Genomic DNA, 22,361 nt, shown 5'->3' with positions numbered 1-22,361 from the left:
CGCAAAGCAGCTGAGGTTGAAAAAGCAGGAAATAAAGAACAGCCAAGAGCCCGGGCGGGTTCTGGGCCAAACAGAGCATCTGTTCTTCAGAGCTACCGGTTCTGAACTGGTAGCATCCCACCCCCGATTATGGGCAACCCCTCACTACAGGAAGACCAGCCTTCTGGAGGACAGTGTCATGTCAGCATTTTGAGGAGAGATAACACACACACACACACGTACGTTATTTATATCAACACACTTATAAGTGCTCCTTTGAGTGTTTTGCACAGCCATAATATATAATTTTTACTGTTTGGTATGTCCTCCATTTTATTTTGGTGTTTTCTCTTGAATCCTTTCCATGTCGTGAATTTAACAAACAAGTAAATCACCTGTCCCTAAAATGTAGGTGTGTCCTTGCCTCTTTACTTGCTAGATATTTTGTGATTTTGAAGTATGAAACACAGGGTAAAAGTATGGCTTTTTATATAAGACCAGTAGTTAATTGCTTCAGAATTCTTGCCAATCTTCAGGTCTGAATAACAAAATAGACTTTAGAATCTATTTTCTTAAAATATGTCTTTATGTAACTGATTTTGCCATGCTTGAAAAAAGAGGAATCTTTTTTGAGTAAAACTTGCAGCTCTTGCAACAAAAATAATGTGATGTATTTATTGTTAGCTCTGTGACTCAGAATTTGTGATCTTCTCCCCTTTTGTAGCAACTATAGAAAGGGTCAGTCTGACTAAGAATAAAAAACATTCAGCTTCAATTTCCCACTCAGCCTTGAACCTAATTGCTTTGAGAAATTATTTGCATTGATTTTCTTGCATAAAATGGCAGAAGTGTAATAAAACCATATATAATATCTCCTTACAAGTGGCTAATATACCACTCATCTGCTTCAATTGCTCAGTAAACAGGATTGAAATTTATATTTTATGATATCTTTTTTCTCTTACTACATCTAAATAATGTATTCTAGTTCTTTTGCCTCAAGTTTTAAATTGGTTCAAGTTACAAATACAAATGAGAGAAACTTTTTTCCTTCTATCATATAGCACTTGACACTTATATACTGCTGAATAGGATAGGATAGGATAGAATAGGATAGAATTGAATTCTTTATTGGCCAGATATGATTGGACACAGAAGGAATTTGTCTTTGGTGCATATGCTCTCAGTGTACATTAGAAAAAATAAAATACATTCAACAAGAATCATAAGATATAACACTTATTGATAGTCATAGGTTGCTTATAAGCAATCAAATCATACATAGATTACTAATAGCACATTATAAAAATATGTTGAGACTCTTTTTTTCTAAAGTACAGAGAAGAGCAACCAAGACGATTAGGGGACTGGAGACTAAAACATACAATGAACGTTGCAGGAACTGGGCTTGGCTAGTCTAGGGAAGAGAAGGACCAGGGGAGACATAATAGTGGTCTTCCAATATTTGAGGGGCTGCCACAGAAAGGAAGGGGTCAAGCTATTTTCTAAAGCACCTGTAGGCCAGACAAGGAATAATGGATGGAAATTGAACAAGGAGAGATTTAGCCTGGAAATAAGGAGAAACTTTCTGACAGTGGGAACAATCAACCAATGGAACAGATTGCCCTTGGAAGTTGTGGGAGCACCATCACTTGAGACTTTCAAGGAGAGATTGGACTGCCATTTGTCAGAAATAGTGTAGGGTCTCCCGCTTGGGCGGGGGGTTGGACTAGATGACCTAAAAGGTCCCTTCCAACTCTTGATTATTTGTTAATATGCAATCAAAACATACAAGGAAAACAAATAAAACAATATAAATTGTAAATATACAAGTAACACGGTTATAGTGATAAGTGGGAAGAGATAGGTACTAGGAAGGATGAGAAGAATAATAGTAATACAGTCTTACTAAGTAATTTGACAGTGTTGTGGGAATTAATTGTTTAGCAGAGCAATGGCATTTGGGGAAAAAACTGTCCTTATGTCTAGTTTTCTGGTGTTCACAGTGTTTTACAGCTCTCTCTAAGTGGTTTACAGAATTGCATGTTGCCCCTAACAAACAGACTCTTAGTTTTAGAGCCTCAGAAGAATAGAAGCTGAGTCAACCTTGAGCCATTCAAATTTCTGGAGTGAGCAGTGAATTAGCCTGCAGTACTGCATTCTAACAACCGCATCACCTCGGCTCTTCGACATCAGAGGTGTCAAACTCAAGCCCCGCAGGGTGCTTAGAGCTGGCCTGTGGGGCCGGCCTGGAAACAGCAAAGGACTGGCCCGCAGTGCCAACAAAAATGGAGCTCGGGTGGGGGCTGAGCTCCATTTTAGCTGGCAGAAGGCTAGCAAAACAAACTAAAAACAAAACAAAAGGAGAAATGTTTCCCCTTTTGTATTTGAGCATGCAAGAGGGGACAGGAAAGGAGAAAGGGAAAGAGGAAAGACAAAGAAAAAAGGAAAGGGTTTGAAGGACTTTGGCGACAGACAGAAATCCGCGATCATGCACGGTTTCTGTCTGGGCTCGCCGCTGGAGCGCCCCAAGCCGGCTGGTTTCGGGGCTAAGCCACCCCGTAGAGGTGGTGAAGAGGGGGCAGACCGCCAGCAGGGTCGAGGAGAGCCACTTCTCCCTCGAGCTGCTCGGATCATCCAGAGAGTGGGAGGTGCTCCAGTCTGCGTCTGTGTAGGCTGGGCTTAATCATTAGGGAACGCTCCGCCCTCTGTCACATGGTCCCTTGTAGCCTCCCAGTTTATGCCCAGCCTTTGCAGAGTTAGGCTGTGTGTTTTGATTGAGCTTCCCACTCTTTGGCTGATTCAAGCAGGATAATATTTCAGTTCAGGTTTGATTTAAGCTTATTATTTCCTTAGCCTCTGGGGGTGTCTTGAGACTTAGGGGTGTGCGTTTTTCGCCCCCAGGGGGCTGGGCGGGCAGCTTAGCAGCGCTTAGCGCTAACACCACCCCCACCCCCCCCGCTCTCTGCCCTTTATTTCTTTCTTTCCTGCCTTGCTGTCCTGGTGCCTTTCTAAGGTCTGGAGCCTTTTTTATTCTGGTTTTCCCCCCACTAACGCCAATTTCAGCGTCCTCGCCCTCGTGGCTTGCAGGACGCACCCACCCTGAGCCGCCCGCTTTGCCTTTCACTTTCGATTTCCAGGCGGCCGCCATTTTGGGCGCTGCCTCGTGGCCGGGTGACATTTTGCAGGCCTCCTATTGCTGCGACGTTCTGCTGGCCCTAGGCTTAGGCTCCCAGGCCTAGTAGGGCTGATCTCTCTATCTCCCTCTCCCAGAGGGGAAAAAGAAAGCTGTTCTTTACTCTTTACTCTGTTAATTGTTGGTCTAAGTGTTGGCTTCCGCAGCAGATCTGAGGGTGGGGAATTAGAAAAGCAGCCACTCCCTCCCTGAGGGGGGGCAAGCTGCCTGAGGCCTTGTATTGCTGGCATTGATTTGACTGATTGGCTTCTCTTCCTTTTACCAACTGCCAGGTTGTTATTCAGTCTAATACAGAATATCTTCATATTTCCTTACATTGGTAATCCAATCTCATTCAATTGGCATTTTTTCTCTCTCAGATTTGCTTAGAGAGACCTAGCTTCCATCACTGTCGCTGCAGTGTGTTTTCCTGGATCCTTATCCTGGTGGGATATAATTGTACATTAAAAGTCTATATCTGTGGCAGTTTTTTAAAAAAAAAAATTAAAAAAAAAATTTTTTTTCCCCCTTTTTTGGTCATATTTTCAGATTATTCATTGCAAATTCCAAAAGGGGGCGCGGGCCAGTTTCTGGATACCCGGCCTTACCCAGGTCGTATCCTAGGCGTGCCAACCGCCTGTACACACATATATATATATATTTCTATATATTCATTTTGATACTTCTGTTGTTTTACCATGGCAGATGATAACCCTAACTCCCGCCATTCTTTGAAGGCGAAATCTAAGTCCCATCATGTGCACAGACAGGCTAAGGAAACCTCCCAGGAGACTTCTAAGGCCTCTCAAAGGGACGCCTTAAGGCGTCATAAGGCACTAGAGAGGGAGTTCGATAGGCGCTCTAGGGTGACTCAACCATCACCCCCAGCCGCCCCTTCTACTTCCAGGCACCCCCCCCCCTCCAGTTTGTTCCCCTCTCTCCAGGCACAGCTCATCCCAGGAGTCTCACGCCCCTGGACCAGCTACCAGCCGGATGCCTGAAGCAACCTTCACTCCCACGGCCGCTGGCCTGAGACAGGAGGACCCACCCACGATCGAGATGCCTGAGTACATGAGAACTTGGATGGAGCAGGCTATTCGACAGGGGATAGCTCAAGGCATGCAGCAGATGGCCGGATCAAGCCTTCCTAAGACGGTTCCCGTGCAAGTACCGGTGCCAACTAGGTCCATGCCCACCCTGGACCCTGCTCCTGGTCAGGTACCCTCCCGGGGGCCAGCCCTCTTCCAGAAAGGGAACCGGAGGAGGGAATGGAAATTTTAGACCAATACAGGGAGGAGGAGGAGCACCTTGAATGGGGATCTACCTTCCATGGGGAACCCTTTTCAGATTTAGACCCGATGGAAGCAGAGTTGTCGGAGGGACGAGGGCCTTACCCCGACCAGCCTTCCTTTGTGGGGTTATTCAAGCCCCACATGTTTAAGTCCATCTTGTTTAAGGCCAAGAACACCTCGGGCCTGGCCACTCAACTTCCCCTGTCCCCCACTCCTCTGGGGAGGAACCGGAGGACGCAATGTTCAAACAGCCCGTGGTGGCCGAGGATGTGATTCCCGCTCCTCCCATTTTCCACGATCTGGTTTCCAACCAACTGGGTTTTACGGGGATTCCTCCGGCCCCATCCACACAGGATAAGAGGTTCTTTAACCTCGAACCGGGTTTCTGCTCCCTCCTCAATACCCCGGAGGTGGACGAGCCCATTGTTGGTCTCGCCTCTTCCTCCTCCCCGAGTGACCCCCTGGAGGCCCTCAAACCCGAGGATAGGAGGTCTGAATTGGCCTTGCGTCGGGCTCATCTAGCCGACGCCTGGGCAATTAGATCGGCCACCGCAGCCTCCTTCTTTACCAGGTCCTCTATCCGGTGGCTCCGTCAACTGAAGGCCCACATCCCTCCATCCAATACACGGGCGCTTCAGGACATAGCCAAAATCACAGCGGCGGCAGAGTTCTCAGCTGACGCCACGTACCATTCGGTTAAATTCGCCTCCCGGGCGTTAGCGTCCCAGGTCACTGCCCGCCGCCTGCTCTGGCTCAAACCATGGCAGGCGGATGTGAAGAACAAGGTCAAGCTGGCCTCCTCCCCCATTAAAGGGGAGAAGCTCTTTGGGCCGGCCCTGGACCCTCTCTTGGCCGAAACTAGGGGAAAGAAGAAATTCCTTCCTCCTCCTTTTCGGAGGCCTGACTCCCGAGCCCCTCAGCCCTTTCGAAGAGGATCCTCCCGGTCCTTCTACCATTCCCCCTTGCCCCCCAGGTACCCGAGACCTCCCTCGTATAGAGCATCATATTCCCAGGATCGTTCCGACCCGAGCGATCGAAATAGGAGGGGCGGAGGATTTAAGCGTCCCTTCAGGGGTTCCGGGAGACCCTTCCGGCGCTCCAAATGAATCCTGTCTTTTCCCCCATTGGTGGTCGGCTGAGGCATTTCGCCGACCTGTGGGATTCTACCACTTCCGACAAATGGGTCAGGGACTCCATCAGGTTTGGACTCGCTCTGGAGTTCAACTCTCAACCTCCCGAGTTCTTCATGTCATCTCCCCCTCTAGGGACCCCTCCAAACGCAAATTAATGGATGCGGCCATCCATCACTTACTCTCCATCCAGGCCATCCAGCCAGTTCCCCTCTCAGCGAGGGCAGGGTTTCTATTCCCACCTCTTCGTGGTTCCCAAGTCCTCGGGGGATGGAGGGCTATCCTGGACCTCAAACGGCTCAACCGCTTCCTAAACCCCTGCAAATTCAAAATGCACACCCTCCAATCCATTTTGCAGGGTACCAGGCAAGGAGATTGGCTATCTTCTATAGACCTCTCTGAGGCATACCTCCACATCCCAATTCGGCCTTCACACTCTAAATTCCTTAGATTCTGATACAATCACCAACATTTTCAGTAAGTGGCCCTTCCCTTTGGGTTAGCCTCCGCTCCCAGAGTTTTCACTAAGATCCTCGCGGCCCTGGCAGCTCGCTTAAGGGACTGCCCGGTCCGTCTCCACTGCTATCTGGATGATATCCTCATCCTGTCCCATTCACAATCCCAAGCAGAGCTGGACACCAAGACTACTCTCTCCGCCCTCCACGCCCATGGTTTCCTGGTCAACCAAAAAAAGAGCCAACTGGTCCCTTCTACCCGAATTGCCCACTTGGGGGCCATCATTGACACGGTGCAGGAAAAAGTGTTCCTTTCCCCGGAAAGGCTCCAGAGTATTCGAAATTCAATTCAGGTTATTCGCCGATCAAAGAGGGCTTCTCTGTTAGATTTATCTAAATTACTGGGAAAAATGGTTTCATGCATCTCTATTATTCCTTGGGCCCGTCTTCATACCAGGTCCCTGCAGTGGCTCCTGCTTCCGTTTCAAAGGTCCGGCAGAAGCAACTCAAAATCCTCCATCAAGGTACCTCCAAAGGTCCTCTCGTCTCTCCTCTGGTGGACCAACCCTGCCATCAACAGGGGTCATCTCTTCAAAGATCCCCAGCGTCTCGTCATCACCACAGACGCCAGCCTGAGCGGCTGGGGCGCTCACTTCCAGTCCCTTACAACACAGGGCAAATGGTCCCATGCAGAGCGGGCCTGCAGCATAAACTGGCTGGAGCTCCACGCCATCCACCTGGCCCTGCGCCACTTCCTGCCTCAGGTACGCGGGCGGCACGTCCTTATTCTCATGGACAACGTTACCGCCAAGGCCCATGTCAACAGGCAAGGCGGGACCCAGTCTATTCGGATGATGAGAGGGCCGAGAGACTCTGCCGTTGGGCAGAGCGTCACCTCCTCTCGATCAAAGCAGAACACATTTCGGGGCCTCAAACACCCGAGCGGACTGGTTAAGCAGGGCCACCGTGGACCAGTCCGAGTGGCGCATTCATCCATCCCTTTTCAGGGAGGCGACCATGATCTTCGGTCTCCCGTTAGTGGACCTCTTTGCATCCCCCTGCAACACCCAGCTCTCTCGGTTCTTCTCCAGATTCCCTTCCCCGGGCCGAGAATCACGACGCACTTCGCTGTCCGTGGCCCCCGGACTCCTGTATGCCTTCCCCCATTAGCTTTGCTTCCCAGGGTCATTCAGAAACTGATCCAGGAGAAGGCAGATCTGATTTTGGTGGCCCCCTATTGGCCCAGGCGACCATGGTTTGCAGACCTCCGCAACCTCTCGGTGTCTCCCCCGTGGAGAATCCCTCCGGACAGGATCTCCCTGTCTCAGGGGCCCATTCAACATCCGGAGCCCCAATGGCTCCAACTAACCGTGTGGAGGTTGAGCGGGAAAAGTTGAGGAAGGAGAATTTATCTGACCAGGTCATTAACACGATCCTGGCCGCCAGACGGCCTTCAACCAATCGGATATACGATGCCACCTGGGTCAGCTTCTGCAGGTGGTGCCATTCATCCATGGTCAACCCGCTCTTGCCTTCGGTGGCCCAGATTCTGAATTTTCTCCAGGATGGGCTCAAAAAAGGTCTCTCACCTAATACCCTGAGGCGCCAGGTAGCGGCCCTCTCAACTGTCGTCTCCGGCGACAATCTGGTCCCCTCTCTCACCATCCCCGTATCAGGGCCTTCCTAAGGGGGCTACTAACCTCCGTCCCCCTGTTGTGCACCGGTACCCCACTTGGGACCTTAACAAGGTCCTGGTGGCCCTCACCAAACCTCCTTTCGAACCCATTAGTGAATCCTCTCTCCAAATTTTGACCTTTAAGGTAGTATTCCTGGTGGCAATTACCTCGGCTTGCCGAATTTCGGAGATTGCTACCCTTTCGGTGAGAAAGGACCTCTGTATCTTCCATTCCGATCGGGTGGTTCTCGCGCCGACCCGACCTTCTTGCCCAAGGTCAATTCAGCCTTCCACAGGGCTCAGGAGCTTACACTCCCGAACTTTTGTCCCAATCCTTCGCGGGAAAGGGAGAAACGATGGCACACCCTAGATGTCAGGCGGGCCCTCCGCATATACATTAACCGCACACAACCCTTTAGAAGGTCAGAGTCTTTATTTCTCTCCTTCCAGCCCAAGTCCTTAGGCCACAAGGTGTCCCCTTCCACCATCAGGCGATGGATCAGAGCCACCATCGCCAAGGTTTATTCGTCTCAGGCCTTGCCAGTTCCCAGTGGGGTTACGGCGCATTCCACCAGGAGTGCGGCCACCTCTGCGGCCTGGGCCACCCAGGCTCCAATCTCAGACATCTGTCGGGCCGCCACTTGGGCTTCCCCTCCCCTTTCATTAGGCACTATAAGATTGACATCTTTGCGTCAGCTGAGGCCTCGTTTGGTAGACGAGTCCTCCAGCGGTCATCGAGGACCCAGGGAGCTTCCATCCCAGACGGATTCCCTCCGTAGGACAGCCAAGCTTTGGTATGTCCCACTCTCTGGATGATCCGAGCAGCTCGAGGAGAATGGGCGTTGGTCTTACCTGACACGCCATTTCTAGTCGAGCTGCGAGGATCATCCAGCCCCACCCTTTTTATTTTTTTCCGTCTGGGGGAACCTTGTTTCAGCCAATGCTACTTTAGGTCTAGTTAGATGAGAGTTAGACGACTTTCCTCCTCTCTCGACTTCGCATAAACTGGGAGGCTACAAGGGACCATGTGACAGAGGGCGGAGCGTTCCCTAATGATTAAGCCCAGCCTACACAGACGCAGACTGGAGAACCTCCCACTCTCTGGATGATTCTCGCAGCTCGACTAGAAATGGCGTGTCAGGTAAGACCAACGCCCAATCTCTCCTCTTCAGCTGCCCATTACTCCCTTTCCCGAAGGCGGATGCAGCGGTGGTCAGAAATGGCCACCACAAAGGAGAACTCGACCGGAAAAGAATGTGCAGGAAGAAGATAAGAAGTGAAAGTTTTGGCTCACTGGGTTAAATTGTAAAAGCAACAACTAAGGTACCCTGGAATTTAAAATTACAAAAAATAACATCGCTCCCAAAGAAGAGTCGGAAGCAGCGAAGGAAAGGGAAAAGGGAAAGGTTTGCCTTTTTTTTTCTTCTCTCTCCTTCCCTATACTGACAACTAAGAGACTTAAATAAGAAATTGGAAAAATCCGCTTTGACATCAATAGGCAATTAAGCTGAAAATAAAACAAAATGCCAAAGAGATAATAAAGATTTCTGGACATTAAAAATTTTCTTTTTCATAAGCAGGAAGGGAGAGAAAAAGAATAAGGGCAGGATCTGGAACAGGGAGGAGACTGCCTGGAATTAAAAAGAATCTACAGTAAAACTTCAACAAGTCTTCTAAAAGATACATTTTAACTGAAACTTTGCAACTAAATAGTAACCCCATGAAGAGAAAGTGAAAAAAAGAGCAAAAAAGAAACAGCTTGCGTGTATTGGTTTATTTGGTGATCTTTGGATTCTTAGTTATTATATTTGAATGACTAAAATCAATCGGGTGGTTGTTTAAAAATTTATACAATGGCACCACTTCTGAATGAATTGAAAATGGAACTTAAAAAGTACAAAGAAGATGCACAAGAAGGGAAGGGTTCTTTTGGCTTCGTTTTTCAATTCTTAGAAATGGAGATTTGGAACTATGAGAAACAACAAGAAATGACTGCAAAACAAGAAGACTGGGACAAAGAAGAAGCCATCTTTAATGAACAAGCAATTTTATGTGGGGAAGAAAAAGGAAAGGGGGGAAAGAGAATGGAGAATTTAAGACTTAAAAAAACAACCAAAGAAAAAAAAATAATTTGAAAAATAAGTATAATACTGGAAAGCAACAAAGAAAGGGGAATACGGAAGAGAGAAATAGAGGTAGAGAGACAAGGGGGTAAAAGGGGGAGAGAGAAGAGAGGGAAGAAGGAAAGGAAAAGAAGTTACAAAGGACCGGAGCAAGATGTAAAGAAACAGGACCTATTTAGAGATAATGGGTGAAAATCTAACTGAAAAAGGGATTCTGTAAAGGTACATAAGATTGTATTGTTATATTAATAATAGAAATAACTTTAGAAAATTGGAAACAATGTATGATTAAAATGAGGGGTAAAATAGTTAGTGTAATTTAGTGCAATGTTTGTAAATAAAATAAGTGAAAATAAATGAGAAAATTGAATTAGGAAGGAACGGGAACATTTTAATTAGTTAATGTTTTATAAAATATAAGTGAAGGGAGGGGAATTAACTATGGAAAGCTTATAATTGTTCCCATAGAAGTATGATATTTAATTGAAAAGTAATGTTAAAGATGTTAAGACTTCAATGAATATTAATATTAATGATAGAATTGAATTGGAATGGAATGTTGTTTTAATTATATATATTTATAATTTTTTCTTTTTTTAAGAATATAGCACGTATTTTAAGAATGTACCAAGCAGAATCCGAATGGAAGTTATGTATTATACTGAATGTTACAACTTTAGGGAGAAGATATAAAGGCGTCATACTCCAATCAGTAACTACAGGAGAAATTTTGTTTAATGAGAAAAGATAATAGATAATTGAAACAGGACAGACAAAAAATTTAAATACAATTATTTGAATTGAGATGAGATAATTAAAATAAAATTGAGAAAATTAAAAGAGAGGAGAAGCTATGGAGAAAATGTAAAATAGTAATAAGATATGGAATAGAATATAAAAATGAGCATGAACCTGAATTTGTGTTTATACGAAGAAATGTAACCCAGGATTACACTACTTTCAAAAAAGATGTTTTATTTGTATTTTTTTTTCTCTTTGTGAAAACTCAAATAAAATTTACAAAAAAAAAGAAAAAAGAAGGAAAGAGGAAGAGAGCAAGGAAGGAAAAATAAGGAAAGGGGAAAAAAGGAATGAGAAGGAAGAAGGAAGGAAGGAAAGAAGGAAATTATTTTGAGAGTAAGGGAAAGTCTCAGGAAAGTTCTGCCTTAGCATTTGGCCACCACAGGTGCCCCCGACATGAGTGACGTTGAGCTGTCCATGCCTACCATGGCCACACCTACCCCTGTCCACGCCCACCCCAGCCCTCTGAGGTCAAAAAACAACCCTGATGCGGCCCTCAATGAAATCGAGTTTGACACCGCTGTTGTACATCATATGCCATTTTTTGTATTTCTATTTGTTTTATTATAAAGCTTTCTAGGAATTATATGGATACATCATAAATGGATTCATTATACTATATATCCTCATATTCTAGCAAAATGCCGATCAATGTGCCGAATATTATACCATTTTATACACACACACACACATACACACACACACACACACACACACACACACACATATATGGGGTATTCAGCTTTGTTCGGGTATTTTCCCACGTCATTGTAGTTGTGCTTTTAAAGTTGTAGCAACGTTTCGGCAGAATCTCATCTGCCATCATCAGGCTTCTGTATTGTGGAGCACTGCCGCTGTTTGGAGCTCCAAATGGCGGCGGCACTCCAAACACGGAAGCGGCAGCTCCAAACGTTGCGGCGGAATGGGCAGAAGTGAAAGCAACAGCTGCAGGTGCCAAAAGTCTTGGTTCTGCAGCAAAGGTGTTTGGTGGGAGTAGGGAGCTCTCCGCACTTCGCCATGATCGCCCGTTAGGAGCGGCTGGTGGCGAGGAATTGCTGCTCGCCGGGCGCTCCTAACGGCAAGTCCCCCCGCCCTTCCCCCTTATTTTGTATGTTTTAAAATAGGCCTAAATTTGAGGGGAGGGGCTTAATTTGATTTTATGCCAAAAAAACATGCTGGGACTTCCTATTGGTAGAGGCCGTATTGTTGGAGAAACACGGTATAACAACTTGGGAAAGCAATTTAAACAAAGAGAAAGTGATTGGCTCTGATTGCTTAGCCAGTTTCACAATTCAGTGGATTATATGTACCTAGAGTACTCTAAACTCTTAACCCTTTAACCAATATAAAACATGCTGATGCTCTATGATAAATTGTGGAAGTGCAAGGAGACAGTACAATTATATCTTTATTTCAATTTTTTATGTTTTTTAATTAAAACAATAAAGATGCTGGCATAATTTATTTTCCATCTCTAACACTATATTATTTATATATAGATATATATATTTGTTTTCTTAAGTTTTCGCGGGTACTTACATGTATGGTATTCAGCTTTGTTCGGGTATTTTCCCACGTCATTGTAGTTGTGCTTTTAAAGTTGTAGCAACGTTTCGGCAGAATCTCATCTGCCATCATCAGGCTTCTGTATTGTGCAACCAGCTTCGCGTTTGGAGCACTGCCGCTGTTTGGAGCTCCAAATGGCAGCGGCAGCTCCAAATGCGGAAGCAGCAGCTCCAAACATGACGGCGAGCGATCTTTTTATTTTGGTCCACGCAAAGTTCAGAGTGAGCAAGAGAGGGAGACTGTGATGCCTCCATCCGAGATGGTAAACTCACTAGTGGATCACAATGTGGCTGGTTGTCAATATCGACAAGGAATTATCTCCTGGCAGAAACACGAAGCTGGTTGCTAAAGAGCCAGAAAGCAGCAAGGACGCCAGGTGGAAAGGACAGGGTCGCGATCACATGGAGATGCCCAAAGCGCGGAGCTCACATAACTAAAGGCAGCGCACGCAGTTGGTTTGGGGACTACAAGGCAGCATCTGCGCCTCTTCCCGGGAGCATCTCTAGGCTGCTTCCACAGCTACGGGATGCTCTCCATTGCCTACCAGGCCTTCTTCCTTGGGCTCCCTGCCGTGGGGTACACCCACTTCCTCCTGCAAATTACGCCTTGCAACTCTTTTCTTCCTTTCCTCTCGCTCCAAAAAGATCGCCATCATTTCCCGCCGATTCGGGCTTCCAGCCACGTTGTGATCCACTCGTGAGGTTGCCATCTCGGATGGAGGCATCGCAGTCTCCCTCTCTTGCTCGCTCTGAACTTCGCGTGGACCAAAATAAAAAGATCGCCCGCCGTCATGTTTGGAGCTGCCGCTTCCGCGTTTGGAGCACTGCCGCTGTTTGGAGCTCCAAATGGTGGTGGCACTCCAAACACGGAAGCAGCAGCTCCAAACGTGGCAGCGGAATGGGCAGAAGGGAAAGCAACGGCGGCAGGTGCCAAAGGTGTCTGCAGCAAAAGTGGGAGTAGGGAGCTCTCTGTGCTTCACCATGATCACCCGTTAGGAGCTGCTGGTGGCGAGGATGCAAGGGGGGGAATTAAGTCACCCCCGAAAAGACAGCCTAGCTGTTTTTTCGGGGCTCAAAAAAAAATAGGCCCGGCCTTATTATGTGAGAAACACGGTACTTAGGTTCTCATTTAGTCGTATTACTTGTTTGTTTGGAGGAAATGTGAGGAAAAAAACTAATGGAGGACAAAGATGCTTCATAATGAATTTTATTTTATTTCTCTTACTCATATTTCAATCCCCTTTTCATTTAATATTTGATATGATTACTATGGCACAGAAGCTATTTTTATGTGTTTTTTCTCTTTACAGTTTCGTGCTCTGGCACCAATGTATTATCGAGGGTCTGCCGCAGCTATTATAGTCTATGATATTACAAAAGAGGTAAATTAAATGCATTTGCAAAATCTACAAATTGGCTATTTTATTAAATTTATTGATCCTGTTGCTTCCATTTTAGGAAACATTTTCAACATTAAAAAACTGGGTAAAAGAACTTCGCCAGCATGGACCACCCAATATTGTTGTAGCAATTGCTGGAAATAAGTGTGATCTTAATGATGTAAGGTAAATTAAACAGAGTCTTATTCAGCTGTTGGTAACATTTTATTACAAACCTACCACAATCTCTTGGTATATTTAGTTTTCCAAAATATATGGATACTTTAATCTTTAATTAATTTTAATATATTGAAGAAGAGGCAAGAAACACCTAGGCTGTCTGAAAACAAATTTTATTAAGTTTTTAATATTCACAACAGTAATTTACTTTCATTTTAATTACCGGTCACTATGTTAATCAAGCCACTGAAAGAAAATTGGTCGATGTGTTATATAATGAAGGATAGAAGGGATGCAGCATAAACTGTATATAACAATGAAAGAGTCTTGCATTTGATTAAATCATGTTTGAAAGAGAAAAAAAGAGCAACCCCGTAGTTCCTAACTAATTGGTTGAGTGGAGGGCAGAATGCTGGGAAATAGATGTAGGAATGTTGAAATTAAACTTCATTTGAACATCTAATTGTCATTCATGCCTTCCTGAACATACATTATAAAAAATTACTGCCTTTTAACTATCAGTAAATCATTATGGAACCAAATGTTTATGTTTTATGATGTGCAGAATTATCCGCATACTTTTGTTGCTATATTTTATTAATTCAATCTATCAATCAATTTCTATAGCTGTCTATCTCATGCCTCTAGGCAGTTACCTATTATATTGAACCACTAATGTTTGGCAGTCTAGAAAGTTGTACTACCACTACCAATTCTGTTAAACAGAAACTGATTATATTTCCACATCTCTCAGACAAAGTGTGTTACAGACTTTGGATTAGTTGTAGAAATAACTGATAATGCTACATTGATTTGCAATTAATTTTCTTTGCTAAAATGAAGGCAAATCATTATTGTTTATTTATAGTATGTATTCTCTTCTCACCCTGCAGAGAAGTTACTGAAAAAGATGCTAAAGACTATGCAGATTCCATCCATGCAATATTTGTAGAGACTAGTGCAAAAAATGCAATAAACATAAATGAACTGTTTATAGAAATAAGTAAGTATTCAATGTCAGTAAATCACTAATATTTTTCTTCTTGAGTTCCTAGTTATTAACCAAAAAGAATCGTATTAGCTTCATGCTCTGCTTCTACCAAGTTGTAATTCTCTTCATGATTAGCATCATTTTCATTTCATCATTAGGACTCAGAGGTTAATTTGATCTTTCAAATCATATCTTGGCATAAGAATGAGAAATGTACCAGCATTAACATTTTTCATCCTGTTAACTTTGCTAACTAATATGTAGTGGTTTTGTTTCATATCATTAGAAGGAGAGGATATGAAATATACAGTTAGCATTAGCTGCACAAACTTTTTGAAATCAGTACTTCAATGTGTTGAGAAAAGCACTTCTCCTCAAAAGTATTAAGTAGACACAGTTAAAACACACGTTCTTTTCCCAAGTTTCTGTGGTATTGTAAGAAAAATAATACATTTCTCTCCTAGGAAATTAATTTAAACATAGAGGTTTAATATTTATTTACTATGTTGTATAGGCAACTGTTGCTATGAAATATTTAAGCTTCATTTAAGCTATCCAGTATCATGTTTAATAGTGTATTTTGTGATAATTAGTACTATCCAAAATATATATATTTGCCCCAGCAAATTGCCAGTTTATTGTGTAATATTACCTTTGGTTCCATGGAGAGAGAGAAAAAGAAATTATCAATATCTGATAATTAATGTTATGTAATTAATCTGATAAGACTCTGGCAATTTTGTGTGGTATTTTTACTTAATTAAATAAATTTGAAATACTAAATTTATAGGTGAGCTTTTTCCAAGTTAAAGGTGAAGTTAATCATTAATCATTCAGCTTATAAGATGAATTCCAAGCAGTTTGAATAAATTATTAGATAGTTTACCAGTACTTTTGGTTTAATTCAAGAAACATATAATCCTAATACTTGGGGGAGGGGTTAATAGTTTTATTATAATTTATAATACAATAACAGTGCTAAAATGAAAAGAAAAATAAGAACAAAGAAATGAAATAAGAACAAGAAGTAAAAAAAGAAAACATAGGATTTTAAGTTCTGCCCTTCTTTCTATGGAGTAATTGCCATCTTACTCTTCCCTTCTTTAACCCCCCCCCACCCCCATATCCATAAATCATCAGTATTTCCTTTGTTCATCAAAAACTCCATATTAAAGCTTCCAGTCTTTTTTTTAAAGTATTTTTTTAAGTATTTTTCCCCTGACACCTGTAATCCTATCATTTGAAGAAAGATTAGCCTGACTTCTAGGCTGTTGAAGAACAGCCTGTAGCATTGATGATTACATTTTTATCTGTAATGCCCTGTGTCATAATCTCTCTGTTTTTATGTATTATCAAAATTATGAGTATCTTTTAATAGAACTAGATTTAGGAAGAAGTCTCTATTTCTTTATCATATTAGTATAGCCTCTCATTTTATTTACAGTCTTCAATTGCTGTTTTAATACTCTTTTAATGCTGTTTTTTCCCTACCACTGCAGGTCGTAGAATTCCATCCACAGATGCCAACCCTCCATCTATTGGTAAGGGTTTCAAACTTAGAAGACAGCCTTCTGTGACAAAACGCAGCTGTTGTTGATACTGAGACCCAACAAGCTAGATTTTATAAACTATTTGGCCTTAAACATTAAGGGTTTATTTTGAGTATCTATTACTGATCATGGATTCTGATCTCCCTGATAGTCAAAGCCAACATGGACCATTTCTGGCATTCTTACATACATTCTATGGGGATCTTGCTGTTAGACTGTTTCCCCGTGTGCAGTGTACAGACTAATATCTTACAGTCAAAGGGAATCGCCTTTCATTCTGCTTTAATCTTTGAAGAGGAGAATCCAATGTACAGATTATAAGCCTTGATATTTCATAGTTTTGTAGAAAAACATTGCCATGCTTTTGTAATTGGGGAAGTGAAACTAGCACTTTTTATGGATTTTGGAGGGAGTGGCCTAGAAAATATGGAAAGGAAGGTTTGGCTTGATTTTAGTGCCATTCTGCACTCCTTGCTGTTACTGTAAGCCTTAATGTTTTCATTGTTGCTTCTTCGAAGACTAGAAAAAACAGATGATTGATGTGGCTCCAGAATAATGATACTGATAAGAGTGACCAAATCAGTCCATCCAGTACCCAATCTTAAATTGCACTTTTTATTTTCTGATATTATTATAAATATAAATAAGAACGTTGCTTTTAAGCAAAAACAAAAATAAGGAAAATGTAGCCTTAGACAATCTTAGCTCGTTATATTTAATTATTTTATAGTTCAATAGACATAGAGTCTTCTTAATAACTTCCAGTTAAGATACTAGTAAGAAGCTTAGATGAAAATAATTTGACTACAACTGACAGGTATCAGTTGCTGTCAGTAGCCTTAGAGCAAGCATGTTAGGTGGGAAATGTTTCTAATTGCTTAGCATAAGCCATTTTATACTTATTTATAAAACCAGTGTCTGAAGTAATATAAATTATGAAAGTGCCATTGCTAAAGGTAGGATTCTTGTTTATTTCTCTCTCTCTCTCGTCCATGAAGTGGATTGTGAACGAAGGTCCTACAAACAGTTGCCAGGAATTCCAGCCTGAGCAATGAGCATTAAATCTGTTGGCATCCTCTAGAATAGCACTGGGAAAGATTTCCCTCACTATCCAGTAGAGGTTGCTGCTAGTGTACTTTGAGGCTTCCTTTGGGAACAGATCATGAATAATCCAGAAATGGCATTCAGAGCTAACTGTCTGGGACAGTGTAGATATTGTTTCCATGTAATTGAACTCATCTCTTTACACCCTCTTTTAAACAGATAGTTTCTTAGCTTTGGTTGTGCTTTCCATTTATTTTAAACTATAAATTAATCTTGCCCCATCACATGATTTCCCATCATTTATTTTTGTTGCAAATAGAGCAAACATACTCCATGTTTTTTCTCTTTAAAATATAGGCAGGTAAACTCATAATGTGTAAAAGAAGCTATAAGGCTTTGATATTTCCTATTCGGTGGAACATGTCTGGTGGCTTGTTCTTAATTCACCACTTAAAAGGGAATTTTAAAGGTTACGTTGGAAATAGACAGTTTATACTTTTTTATTTTATACTATATAGTTCAGCATTATTTTGGGAGAATTATTATAGTTAACCAGTGCAATTGGAAATATTGAGTCAGGATATTTAAGCCCATGTGAATTTGTCTAAGAATTCAAAATTCTAATTTTGTAGTATGTTGTATGCTTTATCAGAAGTTTCTCTGCAAAAAAAAAGCCAATTATGGCATTCCCGCTAACCAAACTATGAATCTGTACATTATTAATGAAGTCTATTGTGCATTCCATTTCTTGACTTGTTTATGACATTAGTTTGTTCTGAGTTTTACTTTCAAGAATCAGCTTGAAGACATGTATGTCACCTAATCAAAAGAGCCATATACTGGCAATAATTATTTAGAATTAAAGCTTGGAGAGGTTGGCATTACAAGTCAATCCAATAGCTTTGATCATGATTTTATCAATGATATAATGCTTGTCTGGCAACATATGTGGAACTGAATGTGTGAAAGAAACAATATCAGGGATGTACTTACTAGGGTGTTTTCAAGGCAGTGTGCTCAGTACATTAAACTGAAGTCAAATAAGGATCTTTTCCAAGACTTTTATGAGGCTTCAGCAAGAACCTTACAGTCAGTTCCTTCTATGTTAACATTGTACCATGTCCGAGAAACTCCCATCAAAACTCTGTGCTGTTTCAGAGACCTTTGAAAATTGGCAAGGAACTGCCATGGGGTTGAGGAAAGCAAAAATGTCTGGGACCTTGAATGCTTAAAAGGACTTTTTAGATTTAACCTCATGTTAGTTAAAAACCCCTCTAATGAATTGGAGATAATTAGACGGCTTCTGTACCTACATATAAATAGAAACACACTGCACTGATGATGTTATCTAATTCAGGTAAGCAATATCTGCAAGAAAACAACCAAGCTCAGAGAGCACCAAGGACCCTTCATTTCAACCCTGAGCTACAAATAATCTCCTCTATCAGATAAATCCTTGTCCTCCAGGGAAACCTTGTATAGATATAATATTGGAATGCCAGTGATTATATGCTTATCCAAACAGTAAAACTTTTTCACATGGCTATTTTATAATCACTGTTCTATTTCTTGATGATACTTTACTGGTTAGTCTAAATAAGTCTTAAAAATAGTTAATGCCACACATAAAGAGAGGTCAAGCACAAAGCTTATTTTGGAGAATATTACTCATGTCTAGAGCAGCCAACTTTATCCCTGCGTGATAGTAGCACCTTTCCGCTATTTAAGGCTTTCATCATTCACTTATGCCATTGTGATATTAATTGACTACTTTCTTACAATTACCTATAATTAGACAGTTTCTTTTTATTTCACCTTCTCTGTAAGCAGAATATTTTAACATCACAGTTGCATCCTTTGAAGCTACTGTTATAGGTAGTCCTCGACTTATGACCACAATTGGGACCAGAATTTCTGTTGCTAAGCAAGGTGGTTGCCATACTTGTTAAGTAAATCAGATGGTCATTATTGAATCCAGTTCCCCCCATTAACTTTGCTTGTTGGAAGCTGGCTAGGAAGGTGGCAAATGGTGATTAAGTGACCCCAGGACACTGTAACTGTCCTAATTATATTCCAGTTGACAAGTGCCTGCATTTTGATCATGTAACCAATGGGATGCTGCAATGTCTGCAAATTGAAGACTAGTCACAAGTCACCTTTTTCCAGTGCCATTTTCACTTTGAACATGGCTAAACAAATGGTTGTAGGTCAAGGGCTACTTTTAGTGTTAACATGTGGCTCTGCAGAATGGCATTTCAAGCATAAGCTGTGGCCTTGGCTGTATTTCAGAAACTTCCCTACCTGTCCCAAGTCATCGAGTTCACTGCCAGTGTGTTAGCCTGCCTCAAAGTTCTCTGGATGTACTTAGTCAAATATTTGTATTGAGATCATTTAAATCTAAATCCCTACTCATTACTGGAGAAAGGGCGCTATTTACAGTACCTCAGTGCTATTTGCTTATTGCTATGCAAATTAATATGAATTTTGAGCTTCAGCATCCCTTCTATTTGGGAATGTTTAGTTTCCCATTTACTGAAGTTAAACTGTTTCAAGTGAGTTGTTTGTAAAGAAAAAAAAAAATTCTATCTACCAATCTTGCATTGATCCTAGATCTCATTCATGGGGCTTTTCTGGGGGTGGGGAGGCAGGAAGAGAGATAGGTGGAATGATACCTGATATTGGGAGAGGTCTTTAGCCTTGCTATTTAAAGTATATGCATATCAAAGCCATAATCCTATGTATGCTTACAGGGAGTAAGTCCCAATAAATTGTTTCTTTGAGAGCAGGTTGTATATTGCAGGTTATTCACTTGTATGCGATTTCACATGGATTTATGTGTTCATTATCTCCCAAGTAATTGAAATCTTATCTTCAGCTTTAATTTATACTGGAATAAGCTCGATGCAGAATGAAAAGAGCAGTTTCTTTTTACCAGATGCCTTTCTATTAATTCTTACAAGATTTGTGCTGTTGCATGAAACTAATACGTTGAAACATACAAAAAAACAAAAGAGGACATACTTCCGCCTTTTTTTGTGGGTGCTATGACTACATAAAGATTATATACACCAGTTCTATAAATTATGGTTTGGACACTGCAGTAAAATAGTTGGTCATTTATGTAGGAAACTCACTATTTGGTGGCATATCTAAAATATATTTGTCACCATGCATAAAATTTTAAAAACATGGCTTTAATATATAAAAAGCAATAGATAAAGAGAAACTGTATTTATCTTGATTTAAATAGTGATTGAAAAATTAAGCAGATAACTTTACTGAAAATAACCTTTTGGTACTGTCAGATCTCTGTTACTACAGTCAAGACTAAAAGAGGTAAATATGTGTCTCTGATGGAGATATTAATTAGAGAAAATGATAAAGGTAGCAGAGAATTCTGCTAAAAATTCTGACCCTGCACCCTTACTGAAGGGGAAGGAGGGACTGCTTTGGACATCCTGCACCTGGGCATTGTTTACACAACAGCTGCTGGCCTTCTGATCATTGATCTACTCTCACAGATAGTTGGATTCAAAAGAGCAAAGGCTCAAAGGAATCTCATAATTCTAGTTAAACATAGCATTATCTAGTCATTTAAATATATATGACAGAGTTACTTTTGAAAGCATAACCAAAGTTATCTCAAAAAGCACTCACCAGAGTTCCAATGGGAACCTGAGTCTGTCAGAGATATTCCAAGATCCATTTGTCAAGATTTAGCTTTCAGGTTAATAAATGTACACATAACTTTCAGGCTGCCCATTGGCATTTGATTGAACCTACAGTACATGTTATTCTATATTCAGAAGTATGACTTCAAAGAGTTCTTTCAAGGCAAGTAGCGCTGCAGTATAGAGGATTACATGGTTTAAGCCCTGCAAATCATATTACTAGCCACTCAGAAGGAAACATTTCTGGCAAATTATTTTTCACTTTCTTCTTAAATACGTAGAACCTGCTGATAGTCTTTAGGCCTCAGCTGACTTTGCTGTAGTGATTCCCCTTACTGTTCCAAACTGAAAGCAACAGGGAATATACAAACCTGCAGGAAATGATAGAACTTAAATTAAGGGAAATAACTATTTGGTCAGCCACTGAAGATAGGTGAGCCAAATGTGGAAAAGCACTCTTAAATTGTTTCGTCTTACTTTGTGATCAACATCTACTATAGTTCTTGCTTAGGCCTTTAAAGCAAAGAAGATGAAATGTGTCTTAGCATATCTTTACCCTGTTGATCTTCATTGTTAACGCTAATTTCTGCTTCTTAAAGGAATTACAAAGCTGGTTTACTATGCCTTTGCTACTGTAAGAGTATTTCTTGCAGTGATTGGAGGAAAGAACTCTTGCTATGAATAGCATTTAGTTTAGGTCACAATGGGGAGTGCCTTGCCTCAACTGGAATCTAGTGTATCATATTGATTAATCACTGCATTTCAATGGATGTTTTTGGAATGTCCTTTTTCTGTACTATGTTTGCTGAACAGGAGAGGTTTTATTTTTAGTAGCTTGGATCAGCAAATCTTCCTCTGGATGATCTTGGGGGAATTCTAATTTACAGCAGGCATGCAGCCATTTGAACTGCCTTACCCACGACTCCTCATCTATGGTTTCACTTTATAAATAGCTGCAAGCAGGAATACACAGGTTTAGGACATTTCCCAGTGAAATTATATTTCAAAAGTACCCAGCTTTCAATAGTCACTTTGGAAAAAAATGTTTTTTTTCCCTGAGCATATATTTTTTGAGGAATGTCAAGATCTTACGATTAAGGTCTGGGATTTTCTAATAACTCATTCTTTCATGAGAGATACACTGGCAAATATTAAATAATTGCCTTCAATTGATTTTTCTCCTCCTTTGAACTTACCAACAGGGTATTTTCATTCTGTCTCTTACATGAATCATATATAATTGCATTCAATTTCTTGTACCCTGAGAAGCTTGCATCCAAGAATTAAATCACTTCAGCATATTAAAAAAAAATCAGAACAAAACATAATGATACTCTCATCTCTTCCTTCC

At 41.7% G+C, this 22,361-nt stretch overlaps 1 protein-coding gene across 1 annotated transcript in view; it reads left to right on the top strand.

Annotated features, from left to right (window-relative positions):
* RAB22A (RAB22A, member RAS oncogene family) overlaps positions 1-22,322 on the top strand; it is a 34,947-nt gene extending 12,625 nt beyond the window's left edge. The window contains exons 4-7 of the mRNA XM_026697448.2: positions 13,506-13,577; positions 13,654-13,760; positions 14,648-14,757; positions 16,245-22,322. Coding sequence (XP_026553233.1) covers positions 13,506-13,577; positions 13,654-13,760; positions 14,648-14,757; positions 16,245-16,342 — 387 coding nt within the window. The 3' untranslated portion in view covers positions 16,343-22,322. The remainder of the gene's footprint in view (positions 1-13,505; positions 13,578-13,653; positions 13,761-14,647; positions 14,758-16,244) is intronic.
* The last annotated feature ends 39 nt before the right edge of the window (positions 22,323-22,361 follow it).

Source organism: Pseudonaja textilis, chromosome 3 (genome assembly GCF_049901715.1).
Source record: "Pseudonaja textilis isolate UNSWEBS1 chromosome 3, rPseTex1.2, whole genome shotgun sequence".
Lineage (NCBI taxonomy): Eukaryota > Metazoa > Chordata > Lepidosauria > Squamata > Elapidae > Pseudonaja > Pseudonaja textilis.
Note: the sequence above shows the minus strand (reverse complement) of the source record. Positions and strands in the feature narration are given on the sequence as shown.